General features: G+C 35.9%; 2 protein-coding genes and 1 long non-coding RNA gene across 4 annotated transcripts; 2 read left to right on the top strand and 1 right to left on the bottom strand.

The window, feature by feature from the left end:
• The first annotated feature begins 533 nt into the window (after nucleotides 1-533).
• Nucleotides 534-6,116, top strand: LOC108483122 (transcription factor TGA2.3-like). 2 transcript variants are annotated; one of them, XM_017786342.2, is made up of 12 exons: nucleotides 534-1,080; nucleotides 1,765-1,876; nucleotides 2,087-2,193; nucleotides 2,315-2,388; nucleotides 2,501-2,695; nucleotides 2,904-2,978; nucleotides 3,061-3,120; nucleotides 3,822-3,899; nucleotides 4,094-4,151; nucleotides 4,948-5,219; nucleotides 5,320-5,565; nucleotides 5,639-6,116. In XM_017786342.2, the coding sequence occupies exons 2-12, from the start codon at nucleotides 1,809-1,811 to the stop codon at nucleotides 5,783-5,785; spliced, it is 1,380 nt and encodes a 459-aa protein (XP_017641831.1). In that variant the 5' UTR covers nucleotides 534-1,080; nucleotides 1,765-1,808; the 3' UTR covers nucleotides 5,786-6,116. The 2 variants fall into 2 exon arrangements, with proteins under 2 accessions (XP_017641831.1, XP_052878638.1); XM_053022678.1 differs by having other exon boundaries at nucleotides 534-1,876; nucleotides 5,639-5,763; nucleotides 5,838-6,116.
• A 21-nt stretch (nucleotides 6,117-6,137) lies between these two features.
• On the bottom strand, nucleotides 6,138-8,979 carry LOC108483123 (uncharacterized). Its single transcript, XM_017786344.2, has 2 exons — nucleotides 6,423-8,979; nucleotides 6,138-6,345 (listed from the first exon to the last, which is right to left on the bottom strand). Exons 1-2 carry the CDS (start codon nucleotides 6,742-6,744, stop codon nucleotides 6,296-6,298), a joined length of 372 nt encoding a protein of 123 aa, XP_017641833.1. The 5' UTR covers nucleotides 6,745-8,979; the 3' UTR covers nucleotides 6,138-6,295.
• Nucleotides 8,980-11,300: 2,321 nt separating this feature from the next.
• LOC108483124 (uncharacterized) lies at nucleotides 11,301-16,722 on the top strand. Its single transcript, XR_001871013.2, has 2 exons — nucleotides 11,301-12,091; nucleotides 16,345-16,722. It is a non-coding gene; the product is annotated as an uncharacterized LOC108483124 (long non-coding RNA).
• Nucleotides 16,723-17,346: the final 624 nt, after the last annotated feature.

Below are 17,346 nucleotides of genomic sequence, written 5' to 3'. Positions count from 1 at the left end.
ATGAAGGTGTAGGTTAATCAGAAGGTATTCACATAATTCCCAAAGGGAAGGAGAGGAAGCTCCTCCCTAGTCCCTTCCTTGGCTGGTCTCTCTCACGTGACAGACAATACACATACATACATACATGACAAGACCCAGGCTGAAAAGTTTTTTACTCTTTTAAACTCTGCATTTTGTAGTACATCAAAACATAATCCCATAAATAAAACGCCCCAAAGAAAGTAACCCAACCAAAGCACGTCATAACTGTATGATTGCCGTATCAGATGCGTCATAAATTCACAATGTTTTTTTTTTCTCTTCTATCACTGTCAGAAGAACTCAGAATCACATTAATATTAGATCATGAAACGTTACTATTATGTTTTTCGTATAAACTTATTAACATAACCACAACCACAAGACAACAAAATCTTATCAATAGATAAACAATAAATATAGCCTGCTCTTCTGCCTTTGGGGGAAGGGGGGCGGGGGCGGCTTGGTCCCTTCAATACAATAAACCAAGTTGTTGCTTTCAAGCAAACCCCCTTGTTGGAATTGAATCCCTTCTTCCTCATTAAAGTTCATGTTTATATTTTTCTCAATTTCAGAAGGAAAAGACCAAGAAGGTACTGTTAGGCGGAATTAAATTATTGGATGACATCTCATCACCGTCACATCATTAAGCCGCGCAGACACTCTTCCCCAGGGCTATTAAGAAGAGTCGTTTACTGTAGAGAGAGATAAAAAAGAATATAATAATAATAGAAGAAAAGGAATCCCAGCCGTAGCTAGCTCTTCCCTTCCCTGAGCCTACTACTAAAACAGCCAGTAGCCGCATTGCACACACTTCCTCTTCATCAAGTCTAGAGAGAAGAAAGAATCATCTCATATGCCCGGCAGAGAGATGACCAATTGAGGGCATAGAGAGAGAAAGAAAACAAGGGTTTTGGCCTTTTGGGAGAGGGGAGTTTCTTGTCTTGGGCAGTGGGCTTCTTTACTACTCACTCGTACGTACAGAGCGTGCAAAAATGAATATCACGACACCAGCCTCAAATGCATTGCTAGTCTTTACTATAGTATTATTGGTGCATGCATGTAAGTACTTTTAATATTTGTACAACTCAACACTGAAATTAAGCCTAGCGTTTTCCCTCAGAGTAAGGTCACTGTTGTATGGGAGCTTTTCCCAACTGCCTCACACTGTAGTGTCAGGGTTCAAATTTCGGTTCTTGATCATGAATTTTTATCTACTTTGATAACTGTTGTGTTGTATATCAAGCCAAGAACAATGACTCTAAGCTACTAATTCAAAAATATTGGATTAAGTAACCCTCTTTAACTAAAACTCTGACAATGAATAAGTCACTAGCTTTATGAATGGATACAAAAGCATCACAATAATGAACTGAAATTGAGACAAATCTGTTTGCTGCTAAATCTTTTAGCATGTAAGAGAAGTATTTTGGCAGAGGCAAAATTATAGAAAGTTGACGAAAGGGAGAGTGGAGCAAACGCACAGCAAGGAGAGAATGAGGAAATGATGCAGGAAAACGGTGGGGTTTTATTGGGAAGCTAAAATGCCAACTCTGAAACTCTATTTAAAAAAAAAAGACCCTGACGTGTTTCTTAAAACTCATATCAACCAAAATTTAAAAAAGAAAAACCCGTACTGATACGATATCCCCTTCCTCCATTAAAGATCCTTCTCACGAAGATTTTCTCCCACTTCATTCATTGTCTTTTTTACTCGCTCTTTCTCTCTCTACCTTCCTTTCATAGGAACGCAACAGAGTCACACTTTGTAGAAAAAGAGGGAAGGAAAAATGCAGAGCTTCAAAGCTGCCGCAACTACTAATCCAGACATGTTTTGCCACTCTTCTTTCTTTCTCAGGTATATTTACTTTCACTTAAAGTCACCGTCTTGGGTTGAACCGGCATGTCTTTGATTACAAGGCAATGGTTATACTGTTATAGTTTTATATGTATGTCGAAGAAAAAAAAGAAAGGAAAGGTGGCTGCTTTATATTCCCTGTCGTAGTACAAAGAAAGAAACATGCTTTGTTCTTCTTACTTTTTGGGTGTCTGTTTCAATTGGAAACAGAGGAGACGATTGTAATAGCCGTAACCAGACGCGTTTCCCGGATCTTGGAGAGCTTGATCATCCCGCTGCTGCTTTTCATCACGATGATGCTTTTGATTTAAGCCCAAGTATACTTTCTTCTTTTTATATCTATATAAATATAAATATGGGTTTTTCCCTTTTTCTTAACTACTCTATGGGATTTTAAGCCTCTCTAACTACCTTGTCTGTTTATATAATTCCTTGTAGGCTCCATTTTTAGTTTAAAATCCAACAATGTTGGTGTTGTTGCTAATTGCTTGCACTATGGCGCCTTGAACACGGTACTCAACCCTCTACCAACCTATCTCTTTGAACGTAAGTGATAAGCCTTTGCTGCATATATTTCGTATAGTTTTGATGACGCTCTTTGCAAATGGTTTTACTTTCCCTCAGAGCATTGGTGCAACAGCGATAGTTTCAAGTGGAACGGGGTGTTTGGATACAGGGCAGTTCATGTACCAGAAGGGCGCAACATTTGGTGCCTCGTTGGGAAATGGCCATATTGAGAACTGGGCTGACTCTGGCCTTGCTGATAATAGCCAACAGACTGACACTTCTACTGATGTTGACACTGACCATAAAAACCAGGTTATGTCTCTGTTTCTTCTACCCCAAATCTGGTTTGACACTGATCAATCTTTCCAACTGATTTTGAAAATGTTCTGGCTCGAACTTGTTAACTGACCAAAGAAATCCGATAAAAAAGAATGGTTGCAAAGCATAATTATTTGTCATAGGGCATTGCCTCTTAAATCTGGGTTCTGATAATGATTGCTACTTCTTAATGGTGTTATAGCTTCATGGAGTTCAAAATGCAGCTGTAATGGTGGATTCGGTGGATCAATCCAAGTCAAAAAGTGGTGATCAAAAGGTTGTTAAAATTACTAAAGTTGTTGTGCAGTCAATTTTACTATTTGACATCCGTGCAACTTCTTACTTGTTTTTCCCTTCAGACACTTCGCAGGCTTGCTCAGAATCGAGAAGCTGCAAGGAAGAGTAGATTGAGGAAAAAAGTAATGTGTATTTTTCTTGTTTATTATTATTGTTTGTATTTTTTCTTATCTATGCTTGATAAATGGGATACATGCGCTGTCTGATAGGCCTTGATTGTGAACCATGAAAGCTGAGAATAACATTGACACTTTGTAGTGTTTTAACTTCCTATGAACTTTATCAAAGAGTTGAAAAGTTGATGCCTTATAAATCTAGGGGAAAGGTAGGATGCATTGCATTCAGTTTCAGTGCTTCATTTGTGCATTATGTCTGAAAGCAAGGCCGGTTCCTAAGTGCGCTCTTTAGTGTTTAAATCCGACTAGAAATATATCTGAAATGGTAGGTAAACAATCTAACTGAGGTGGCTGAGTACGTACCCTATTGGCTTAAGTCATCGGGAATATACCATGAGTAGAAGTTACCAGATGTAATTTCTCTCTGTGAAAATGTATTTAATTGTCCTTCTATGCATATATATAAAGGTTATATTTGATCTTCTGCATATTCTACATCTTGGTTAGAATATGGCTAGTAAAGGAAAGAAATAAGTGTTGGTGACTTTACCCCTTATCAATTGGTGTTACTAATGCATGACTCTAGTGATGTTTATGGAAATGCAGCACTTGTTTTTATTTCCTCTCATTGTTTTTTCATTTGTTACCTTTATTTTTGGCTTTCGGTATATGTAATTTTCAGTTTTCTTCTACCTCCTTTTGGATAGGCCTATGTCCAGCAGCTTGAGAGTAGTCGACTCAGGCTTACAGAACTAGAGCAAGAGCTTCAAAGGGCACGGCAGCAGGTATGATGATGAATTCTTTTTATTGAAGGTTGTGGTTTAAGAGTGGAAATTTACGATCTCTTGTTCTGGGTGCACCTTCTTTTCCTTCTATTGTTTTTGTTAATCCAGTGGCATAGATTCAAAGGTTGACATATTTATTATTGGTGGTTAAACCAAAGTATTTTTGTTCCTAATCAGCTTTTTTTCTAATGTAGGGTATTTTTATTGCATCTGGACTTTCTGGGGACCATGGCCATACAGTTGCGGGAAATGGTGAGGAGATTTTAGATACTGTTGTCTGTCGAGTCATAGTTCTAACTGTTGACTAGTTTTGGATTTACACCTCTAAAAGTATCCCCAAAGAATGTGATTCAGGGTACTTAAGGTTGATAGAATTATTTAGTTGTGGCGTCAACCTTCCCTCTGTTGCAGTTCATAAATATGTAATTTCCCTACAATTATAATTTATAATTACCTGGTCCCTGGCATCATAACTCGAGAAAGCATATGACTGGTCATTTGGAGATACTTGGATTGATACTGTTCATTAATGATTGAAGTCTGGTTAACCCAATTAAGATACGTGTTTGCATAAGAGTCGTTGCAGGCTACACAAGATTTGATTGTTATCAATTTGATTGAATGAGGCTAAGGTTCTTCATATGGATATTAAAAGATAGACAATTGAGTTGGCTTATAGCAAAACTGAAGTAATTGAGTGGCACAAATGATGGAGCTCGATTGTAGTAGACAAAGAAAATTGCTTATAAAAGATACTTTATTTGTCGATTGTTATGATCTGTAGTTTTGCTTGCATTTCAAGCTTGATTTGTCTTCAGTAAAAGGCACAAATACCTTTACCTTTTGTTCGAATGTATGTAATTGGTAGCTGGCTCATAAATGTTATGGCCAAAGTTTCTGTATCTTAGGTCTTGTTAGTGTTTATGGTTGCTATAAGTTCTAGTGATTGTTGGAAGCTAGTGTGTGGATTACTATGGAGAATACATGTTTGTTTTGTTCATTTGAATTATGATTTTCTTACGTGGGTAATCCTTATTTGTGCTTCCAGCTGCTCTGGCATTTGACATGGAATATGGACGCTGGCTTGATGAACATCAACGACTGATAAATGACTTAAGATCAGCTGTAAATTCTCATATGGGGGATAATGAATTGTGCATTCTTGTTGGGGGTGTCATGGCTCATTATGATGAGGTTTTCAGGCTAAAAAGCATTGGTGCCAAGGCAGATGTATTTCACATGCTATCTGGTATGTGGAAAACACCTGCAGAGAGGTGCTTTATGTGGTTGGGAGGATTTCGTTCATCTGAACTTCTGAAGGTGATCAATTATTGGATATTTTCATTCTATTATCATAATTTAATGTGTTTTGAAAAATATTATCTGTTTTGGTTGATGACATTTTGATCTTCAAACTTAGATCCTTGGAAACCACCTAGAGCCTTTGACAGACCAACAATTAATGGGCATATGTAATCTGCAGCAGTCGTCTCAACAGGCTGAAGATGCCTTATCACAAGGAATGGAAGCTTTGCAACAATCTTTAGTAGACACCCTTTCATCTGCATCTCTGGGTCCTTCTGCCTCTGGAAATGTTGCAGACTACATGGGCCAGATGGCAATTGCAATGGGCAAACTTGCCACATTGGAAAACTTTCTTCACCAGGTACTTGCCCATTCGGTAACTATGAAATTATGTGCTTAACAGGTTCTTACAAGGGTCACATTTCAATTTCCAGGCTGACCTTTTGAGGCAGCAAACTCTGCAACAAATGCATCGGATTTTGACCACACGCCAAGCAGCCCGAGCCCTTCTAGTTTTTAGTGATTACACTTCTCGGCTCCGGGCACTTAGCTCCTTATGGTTAGCCAGACCTAGAAACTGATATTATTTTATTTCATGAAAGCTCAACTTGACTGCATTAATGCTTTGCACAGAGTGTACTCCCTATTTCACCTTTTGGTACACCCATTGACGATTCTTGGATGGTGAAGCATAATGTGAAATGTAAATTTTGGTTGCTGTCGTTTACACTCACTGGCCTATGGAAATGGCAGTAATTTAGACGATTGCTGTATATTAAGTAGGATCTGAGCAGAATGTGTTTGTGATTGTGTGTAGTAATCTCACATGTGAGGCAAATCTTCAAAAACTTTGACCATCTTGTAATCACCTTATGTGCAATGCTAACTTAGATAGTTCAATGCTTCCAAGTATTTAACCATCCACATATCATATTAGCATCAATTTTTCTCTGAATTGGCTATATCCCTATATTACAATGTCTAATGTAATCAATGATGGAAATGATCCACAAAAGTTTTTACAAGAAACAAGACATTTTGAACCACGATGTTGAACTCCCAGGCAGTTGATTTTGCATCTGGATTGTTCATTAATGTTTGGTCTCCACTGGCCTGTAAACTTTTCGCCTATCCTTCCTTCCTGCAAGATATCGGGTTAATGTTAGTCACTGAAATCTGCACAAAAATAGAAGATAAATGATTTACTCGAAATGATACCTGGTCTGTGGCGTCTTGTAGATTTGGTGATGTGGGGAATGAATACACCCGTTCCATTGCCAGTTCTCCATAGATTAGCAAGCCAAGTTGGTACTGAGTCGGTTTCTGGACAGCTGAAATACCATCCATGGTGGAAGGAAGAAGAGAGATTCTCAACAGCTTTTCTTCTTGATCCCGGTTTGTTAACACCAGCTCCGGCAGCTTGATGATCGTCGTCATCTGCTGTTAAAAGTAGAATCTGTCTTTGAATATCAGCAAAGAAAACATCATCTTCATCAATCTCGTCATGTTCATAAACGTGGTCGTCTTTGTTCATGTCCATGGTAATAAGAAAAACTTAGGAAGTGGAAAAGGTTGGTTTCCCATTTCCATGGGTGGGACATTTAAAGTAGAACCTGGAGGATAAACTACATTGTTTAGGGTCAATATATGTTTTTGAGGTCCAAAGACCACTTGAATTGTCTCCACCAAATTGTCTCTCTTTTTGTACATTAGTTCGTGTCTGTCTCTTTATTGCCTTTATTTTATTTTATTTAATATTCAAGGATTGGTTTGTTGAACAAAGTGGATTAGAATAACAACTTGGACCTTTATTTTTCAAGCATTTCTCTTTCAGAAACATCCATTTTTTTTACTGAAAAAATGAGTTTAGGTTCATACATTGTGTATGGGATTCATTTTTTATTGCTTAAAATTAGAGGTAAACAATAAATAAGGGTATCAAAATACCAGCAGGTTAAGTAGACTAGATTGCTTATCAGTTGAGTGGTTAGACCATAAAAACCTGAAGATTTGGGACCCCAAAGTCGATCAACCCCTATTAACCTACCCCTTTACAAGGAAGAAAATAATGCATATAAGTTAAAAACCACAAAATAATGGATTGGATGAAGATGAAGGTACAAAACGAGGATTTATAGTCTCTTACAAGCTCAACTTGTTTGAGATTTATAAAAATAATATACATATACAAATTTATAGTTTACACCAACTGCTTTAGTAGCTGCTCTGGCATTCAACACATTTGAAGTTGAATCTCAATATCTTCAATCTCCTCTCTTATTTTCAAGCTTCGGTCTCCTTAATATAAAAACAACCAAAACCATATATACTAAATACATGGAAATGCATATAATATTTTTTGTTTGAAAAACCACGCACAACAAAACATAGCAGTGATTAGGAAGTTCCATTAATAGATCTAAAATAAAGATGTTTAATTTAATTTATTTTGATAAATTCATTTATTTAACTCATGATACTAAATTAATCAATTATTTTTAATGTTGACGTTACCATGCGTGGTACCACAATTGGAGGAGTGAGTCCATCTTTAAGCCACTTAGACAAATTGCCCTCCCATCCTATTAAACAAAAAATACAACTTATATAATTGATAAGGTTTTGGGATACAATTGCATCCACAATTAATTTAGATCTAATTCTGCATCAATTTGTTCAAAACAATTAGGATTTGTGGTGATTGGTTTATGATCCCTGATTCAAAGAATAGGGTTGAAATCTTCCAATCTTGATATTATATCATTTACCTAAGGAGGGGTCGGCTCCGCGGGTTCGGAGTTCGCGGTGTTCTTGACAAAGAGTGCACCACATGCACAACAGGTGAGCGCACCAATCTGGTAAGGGTGACTCTGGCAATGAAAAATGTTGCCTCAACTTGGTCCGGTTTTTCGACCCAAATATCCATCCGAAAAGCACAACCCCTGTAGCAAGGTGGAGGAGGCTGGCCGATCTGCAGGCTGCTCATGCAACTTATAATAAGGAAAATGATCGCATATTAGATTATTGCATCAACACTTTGAAATTCCAACTCAATCTGCTAATTATCGAACTAAAGTAAAATTACACCAGAACCAAATTTGATAGAAACAAGAGTTGGCTTACATATTTCTCCTCTATTGATAATCTCGGAATTGCGTCCCATGGTGATGCACGGACATATACTTGTAAACAAACCTTCAACAAACCAAATACAACCCAGACATTAAATACAGAAGATAAATTTAAAAAAAAAAAAAAAGGAATAAAGAGATTTTACGAATTCCTTTTTCGATTACAATTAGGAACATCTCCGTAACACTCGCAAAGACCGGTTGTCCACAACCCTTCCGGCAACTGCGTCGTCATGTATGCTCGAAATGGCGAATCTTCAGTGTCTGGTCTGAACACTGGGATTGCAGTTTCGGGTTTATGAAGAAACATTGCTGCTCTCTGCTCCAAACAATAACATAAATCGGTACAAACCAATCACTTACATCACATTAAAAACTGGATTCTCAAAAGCATTATTGCAATGTTTTCTTCCGTTCCAAAATCTGGGTTCTTTTCTTTGTCTCAAAACCCGGACCCTCCTTTTAATCAAGAAATTGAATAACTGATTCCATTGAAATGTTTGTTTTTTTTATTATTCTTATCATCAATGGCGATGCAACTGCAGATATCTACATTGTAAACTACAAACAGAAACATGATTTAACGAAAGGCTAAATTAAAATGCAACCAATTAGCAGAAAGGAAAACACCCTTCTTAATTTACTCCCTGAATATATTGCATGTATATAGTTTATGATTGCTTCGGTGGACCGTTCCATTGGAGGCCCTGGGTTGTAGCTTATACCGATGAATGCGGCCCTTTTAATACGGAGAGACGCATGTTTGAGTGATAGAAATTCGGATAATTAATAATTTATTACTACATTTTTATATGCAACCCAAAATCTTTATATATTTTTATCAATTTGGTCATTATTTTTGTTTTTATTTTTAAAGTTAATTTGATCATTAATCTTTAAAAATAATTAATTTTAAAAAAATAGAAATGCTAACTAAAAACATTAATATTTTAACAAGACTTAATCCACAAATTAATACCTAAAATATGTCCTTTTTCCATCTTGTTAGTTAAACTTTTTTTTTTTGTTACAAGTAGTACTTAAACTACATTTTCTCCCCAAGTTGATAGCAAACCATTAAGTCTATTTAAAAAAAAAGACTTAACTCACAAATTAGTATCTAAACAATACTTTTTTATCAAGTTAAGACCTAATTTTTTTTTGGTCACAAGTGATACTTAAACTATTATTCCTTTACCCATTTTACACAAAAATGTTATATTTGCTAAAAAAAATTCAGCCAATAATAGGCTGTCACAACATATAAACTTTAAAAAATATTTTTAGTTCTTTTATTTTATTTTACATTATTTCCCCCTATTTATATTTTTTCTATTTTTTTTCTTCTTCCTTTATAATGATTGGTAATGCCAAAAATGCTCAAAATTGGCCCTCCCGAGATTGAGACATTGGTGATTAATTTTTTTTTTAAACTTCACCACTTACTTGCTCGACTTGACGGGATCGAAAAAGTTCTTTCCTCGATCAAAATCAATGTTTTTGGCACTAGACTGGTTTGACCGGTTGTATTTGGAAATCAAACCGAAATTATGGTTGAACTGATTAACTCGTGAACCAATAAAAATTAGTTGAATAGAGCTAAAAAAACCAATTGAGCCAATTGAATTAGTTCTTTCTATTTTTAAAAAAGGAAGAAATTTATGAATTTTAATAATTTTAAATATATAAAGAAAATAATACTTTTTGTCTTTTTTGTTACATGGTAATTTTAATTGGTTACATTTTTATATATAAAATAGGCTTATCTGTTTGACTAACGATAGATGAATCAACTTGGGAAAATAATAGTTTAGGTACCAAATGGGAAAAAATGACATAGTTTATATACCAATTTATGAATTAAGCCTTTTTTTAAAAATAGAATTAACAATTTGACTAAATGAGACACCAACTTGGGGGGAAAAGCAATTTATGTACTACTTGTGACAAAAAAAAAAAAGAAAAATTTTATGAACTAAGATGGGAAAATGAATATAGTTCAGGTATCAATTTGTGAGTTAAATCTTTTAACAATGTTGGTATGACAAGTTGTATAGAAATTCACGTGTACTTCATGCGGACATTATATTATTTCTTTTATATGATACATCAACAAATAATTTAAAACTTATAAAAAGTTTAAAAAATCATAAAAATTTCATAATTTTTTAGAAAATTAATATAAAATATCGTGAATTATTTATTTGACTACTATATTTAAAAATTTATAAATTTAATATAAAATTTGATACTTAAACTATACTTCATTCCTCAAGGTGGTACTTATAATTTTTTTCATTCTCATTGTAAAATCATTCCCTCAACCAATTAACCTCAAATCGTTATAGAAATCTGATGTGGAACTAATGGAGTAGTCCGGTTTGACACATGACATCATATTTTAATTTTTTTTTATTTTCCCTTTATTTCTTTTTTAATTACAGGTGAATAGTTTTTTTTTTCTCAATTTCCGTTTGTTATGTTCTTGTTCATTTCTTCCCAACATCTTTTGTTAATTTTTTTCCTTGTTTAAGTTACAGAGAAACACCAATCTCTCTCTCTAAAATCATGATTTTTAATTATCGGTTAACTGTTTGTTGATTCAAAAACACAAAAAAATCTCTTATTTTTTACTCATGTTCTTAAAATCATTAACTCAGACAATAAAACTAGGGGAATATAAATGGTACAGGTGAGCCTTTAAAATTTATAATTATATTTTTGCTTCATTATAAATTATTAATTTATAAATTTATATTACAATATTGTATTTTGGCCCCAAAAATAAAAAAAATTATTTATTTTAAAAAAAATGATGAAATCATAAATTAATATATGATAAAATTATATTTTAACCTTTAAAAATTTATAATTAAATTTTGGCCCATTTTAATTTTTTTCTAAAATTTGCCCTTGTGGCGGCTATTCTCAAATTCCAATAATGATAGTTTTCATTTTTAAACTCCATGTTAATCTAAAATTATATTTTGACATTTAAAAATTTATACTAAATTTTGATTCTCTTAAGTTCTTTTTATATTTACCCTTGTCAGCGACTATTTTCAAATTTCAATGATGATAGTTTTCATTTTTAAACCCCATGTTGATCTTTTCACTTTCCTAACCAAAACCCACCAACTTGATAGGGAGGGAAAGAGAGAAAGGGGCTAAATTGAGGGTGGGTTTACTAAAGTCTAAGGAGAAAGAAAGAGAGTTTGAGTGCAGTAGAAGGCTACAGAAAGAACAAAGCAATTTTTTGTTATGGTATAAAAGTTGGCAAGGGTCGAGCATCAGTATATTAGGAGTGAGGGTGTCTTTTCTTTTATTTCTGTTAATTCTGTTAGTTTAACTTTTGCTTGTGAAACGCTGTGTTTTAGATTTGTTAGAATTAATGAAAATGTTATGTTTTGGAGAGGGGAAACCTTTTAGTAAAATGGTGCACATGTGCCAGTTGTCAGATGGGCATTATTTTCCATTTTTAAGCATCAATCAGTGCTGGTTGTTGGTTATGGAATTTCAGAATTAATTTTTCAGTCTTCTTTCTTCTCTAAGCTTTCTTTCTCTCTTTTCTGTGGAATTTCTTCTTTTTCTTGCATCAAAGGTATCGGAGCCTCTCAATTCTCATGGCCAACAAAGGAGTTACCACCAGGCTTCAAAAGAAAATGAGACTGTTGTAGCAGCAGTTCACCCAATTGCAACCAAACCTTGACTAAAAGATTGACTCATGTTTGAAGGACTTCAATGACACTATCAAAGGTGAGATTAGATCTGAACTTCACTAATTGTTTGAAAAATATTTTGGCCACTCATTGTCCACTAGTACCATTAGGGTGGGAGTGGATAAGGGCAAGGGGATTTTGGGGAGTCCGCGTTTTGGATTTTTGCTCAAGGAGCAACTTGCAATATCTTCCATACCAGATCTAAGGCATGTGGGAGCCACTGCTCGAAAGACACCGTTGGACATAACTAGTAAACCTTTTAGACTCAACTGCCTACGTTTTGATGAAGTGGATTTTAGGGGTTGGTGGTCTAAGTTGGAAGAGATTTTTAAGGCGGAGTGTGTGGGAGATGGTGTTTAAGGTTAGGGTGGTGATGCTATATTTAGATGGCAAGGCCCTTGATTGGCATCACTTTTTTGTTCAAAGACAAGGGGGACTACAATAGCTGATGTGGGAAGTGTATGCTCGGGGCTTGAAGGAACGACTTGGATAGGATACCTTTCTCGATCCTATGTTCGAGTTGGTTTCCCTTAAGCAACAGGGTTATTAGATTACTTTCATGACTGTTTTGTCAACTTGTTGAATCAACTTCACTTACCTAAGGTGTACGCATTGAGTGTTTTTATAAGTAACCTCAAACCTGACATTGGCCAATACCTACAGTTGTTTAAACCTCTGACCTTGGTAGAGGGTTATTTCTTGGCTAGACAGGTGGAAGGTATTCTTCTGAGGCCAACAAGGAAAGAAGTCACTGGATAAAAGTTAGTGGGGCAACTTAAATCCCTCTTGCCTAGTGCCAAGGTACCACTATCTTCTAGTGTTCAACCTGTCAGTGGAGGTCATTCGAGTGCTGCTGGAGGTCAAAAAGGTCATGTTAAATCATTTTCTCAAGTAGAGACAGATAACAAAATGAGGAAAAGTTTATGTTTCTGGTGTGCAACTAAGTACACACTAAGCCACAAATGTGCTAAATCATAGATGTTTCAGTTGGTGACTGAAGCACAAGCCGAACCATAAGTTGAACCTAAAAGCTTCAATTCTGGGGAGTTTCAGGACTGTAATGAGCAATTGGAGCTAGGGAATTAGGAACCAGACTCTACTTCACCAGTGTTGTCCTTGCATACCCTCTAATGATCTCAATGGCACAATACTATGAAACTTTCAACTTAGATAGGCCAAGTTAAGGTGATTATCTTAATGGACTCATGAAGTACCCATAACTTCTTAGACTCCAAATTAGTGCGAAGATTGAGCCTACCAGTGGAACAAGATAGCACATTGAAGGTTATGGTGGCTAATGGGGTCAAGTTATCCACCCAAGGGTTGTGTAGAGGTGTTCAATAGGAGGCATAAGGGTCAAAGTTCATCATTGACTTTTTAGTCTTATCAATGAAAGATTGTGACTTGGTTTTGAGAATCTAGTGACTACTATCTCTTGGTTCCATCATTTGGAACTTCTCTTCCTTAACCATGCAGTTTGACTACATTGGTCAGACTCATGTCCTTCAAGGAATTGTACCTGAAAGTCTACAGTTGCTATCAGGTGATCAGTTGATCAAATACTTTAGCATGATGGGTTATGGACATCACTCCATGTTACTCTCTTCTAGCCAATAGATAATTTTGACCATGCCAGCTACCATAGATAATCCAAAGCTGCAAAGACTGTTAGTTGTATTTGAAGATGTATTTCAAGCCCCATCAGGCCTATCACCTACTAGACTACAAGATCGCAGGATTTCCCTAATTGATGAAACAAAAGGTAGTGAAAATGATACCCTACAGAAATCCTACAGTTCAGAAGGCGATGATTGAAAAGTTTGTGTAACAAATGATGCAAGTAGGGATCATTAGGGACAGTAACAATCCATTTGCATCACCTATTGTGATAGTGAAGAAGGATGACAGATGGAGACTATGCGTTGACTATAGACAACTTAACCACATGACTATTAAAGATAAGTTCCCTATTCCTGTCACTGAAGAATTGTTGGATGAGTTAGGCCAAGTTACCTTATTCTCCAATTGGACTTGAGGTCAAGCTATCATCAAATTAAGATGTGGGATAATGATGTGCACAAAACAACATTTAGGACTTATGAGGGGTAGTATGAGTTCCTAGTCATGCCTTTGGGCTTAACCAATGGCCCATTTAGATTCCAATCTTTGATTAATGTTGTTTTTAAGCCACTGGTGAAAAGGTTTATTTTAGTGTTCTTTGTTGACATTTTAGTATACTCTAAGGGTTAGTCTGAACACTTGGAGCACTTTAAGGAGGTTCTTCAGCTCTTAAGAGATAACCAATTATATTCAAAAAGAAGCAAATGTAATTTTGGCACCAACCAAGTGGAGTACTTGGACATGTCATTTCTGTTGGTATAGTTAGCATAGACCCATCAAAGGTGGAGGAAGTTCTGTCTTGGCCAACTCCACAATCCACCAAGGAGTTAAGGGGGTTTTTGGGATTGTCAGGTTATTATAGGAGGTTTATTCAAGGGTATGGTGTCATGGCTCGATCACTCAGAATATTGTTGAAGAATGAAGCTCAGTGGCAATAGTCTAATGAAGTACAAAGAGCTTTTGAAAACCTCAAGGAAGCTATCTGTCAAGCACCTGTATTGGTTTTACCTGACTTCTAAAAAATGTTTTATGTGGAAACTGGTGCTTGTGGTTTGGGCATTGGGGCCGTGCTGCAGTAGAGAGGCAAGCCAGTGACATTTTTTAGCAAGGCTCTAGGGGCCAAACACCAAGCCTTGTCTATCTATGACAAGGATATGTTAACAGTAAAAAAATGACACCTCTATCTTATCGGAAAAAATTTCATAATCAAAATTGATCATCAGAGTTTGAAGTTCTTGTCTGAACAACAGGCTATCACACCTTACCAGCAGAAATGGGTGTCTAAGATGCTAGGGTATGACAACTCTATTGTTTACAGAAGAGGGTTGCAGAACAGTGTTGCTAATACCCTGTCTAGGAGGGCTCATGAGCAGGTAGGTTAGTTTCTTCAGTGTTTAAGGAGTGTGACATTAACTTGGTTTGAACTTTGGGACCAAATTGTAGTAGTTTGGCTAGAGGATTCAAAGATCCAGCAGTTGTGTAAGGAACTTTAGTAGCAGCCACAATTGCATTCCAAGGATTTGTAGGATGGGAAATTTCTCAGAAGAAAAGGACAAGTGGTAGTGGGGAGTAAGTTGGTATTGAGGAAAACCATATTTGCTCTGTTCCATGGAGAAGCAATTGGTGGCTACTTTGGGGTCCATGCTACCAAGCATCGAATAGCAAGTATGCTTTACTGGAAGGGTTTACCAAAGATTTCAAGGCTTGGGTTAGGGAGTGTAGCATCTGCCAACAGTGTAAGAATGATAATGCTGCATATCCAGGATTGTTGCAACCACTTCCCATACTTGATAGAGCTTGGGCAGCTGTTCGTATGGACTTTGTGGAAGGTTTACCATTGTTCAAGGGTAAAAACACTATCTTGGTGGTAGTAGATAGATTGAGTAAGCATGAACACTTCTTTGCATTGGCACATCCTTATACTGCTACAACTATGGCTCAGGTTTACTTGGACCAAGTGTACAAGTTGCATGGAGTCCCCAAGTCCATTGTTTTTGACAAGGATAAAGTTTTTCTTAGTCGATTTTGGCAGGAATTGTTCAAATGTCTAGGCACCAAGCTACATTTGTTTACTACCTATCACCCCTAAATAGATGGGCAAACAAAGGTTTTGAAAAAGTGTTTAAAAGGTTATCTAAGATGTTTGACAGGGAATAAACCTACTGAATGGGCTAACTAGTTACTATTTGCAAAATTATGGTATAACACCACTTATCATTCAGCTATTAACACCACTCCCAATGCAAATTTATATAGACATGACCCTCCAGTTCATTTACCTTATCTAGTAGGGTCATCGTTGGTAGCTAAGGTTGACAGAAGTCTCCAACATAGGGAGGAATTCAGGAAGCTACTTAGGTTCCATTTAAAGAGAGCACAAGAAAGAATGAAGCAATTGGCAAACAAAAGAAGGTTAGATATAGTGGGTGGGGGATTTGGTGTATCTAAGACTTCAACCTTACAAACAAAATTTATTGAGCAAATTGATAAATCAAAAGCTTTTTCCAAGGTACTTTGGACCTTATCTAGTGGAAGCAAAGGTTGGACAGGTGGCTTACAGATTGAGATTACATGAAGGGGCTTGCATTCATTCTACCTTTCATGTCTAACAGTTGAAAAACTACATTGGAACAACCACAACCTCTCTTACACTACTTCTTGTTGTTATAGATAGATCATTATTGAAGGAATCAATGAGAATTCTTGAGAGAATGATGACCAAAAAGGGCAATCAGACCAACACTGAAGTGTTAGTGGAATGGGTAGACACCTTTCCAGAGGACTCGAATTGGGAGGTTTGGACAGAGTTTCAACAGCAATATCCTTCTTTTGATCTTTGAGGACAATGATCTGCTTTAAGTGAGGAGTATTTGTTCTGGTATGAAAGTTGGTAGGGGTCGAGCATCAATATATTAGGAGCAAGGGTGTCTTTTCTTTTATTTCTGTTAATGTTGTTAGTTTAATTTTTGCTTGTGAAATGCTACATTTTAAATTTGCTAGAATTAATGAAAACGTTGTGTTTTGGGGAGGGGAAATCGTTTAGTGAAACGGTGCGTTTTATCCTAAGGCTAATAGATGCCAGTTGTCAGATGGTTGTTATTTTCCATTTTTAAGCACCAATCAATGCTGGTTGTTGGTTATGGAATTTCAGAACTAATTTCTCAGTCTTCTTTCTTCTCTAAGCTTTTTTTTCTTTCTTTTCTGTGGAATTCCTTCTTCTTCTCACATCATTTTTTTCTTTTTGAAACTCAAGAACAAAGTGAAAATAAAATAAAGAAAACCTAATAAAACAAAGTAGAACAAAGAGAAAATGAAAATGAAGTGGAAAGGAACACGTGGATTTCGTTTTTTGGTTTGAGAATTCATGAAATTTTTACGAAAATTATGAAGAAAGGGTGTTTGGCTTTCAAAAAAGTTTGATAATTTTGAAGAGAAAGTTTTGATTTTTATCTAATAAAATGTTATTTATATTTTTTTATTTAATGTTATTTCCATAAAATCCACATACAATGTTACATGGAATTATAAAATGACACGGTTTATTTATTTTTAAATGTTGACACGTGTCAAATATAGGCTGATTCATTAGTGTCACGTCGGATTTCTGTGACTGTTTGGGATAAATTGGTTGGTAAATTGATTCTATAGGTACCAAATCGAGAATGAAAAAAA

Source organism: Gossypium arboreum, chromosome 12 (genome assembly GCF_025698485.1).
Source record: "Gossypium arboreum isolate Shixiya-1 chromosome 12, ASM2569848v2, whole genome shotgun sequence".
NCBI classification, from domain to species: domain Eukaryota; kingdom Viridiplantae; phylum Streptophyta; class Magnoliopsida; order Malvales; family Malvaceae; genus Gossypium; species Gossypium arboreum.
This window is presented reverse-complemented; position numbering and strand designations above follow the sequence as displayed.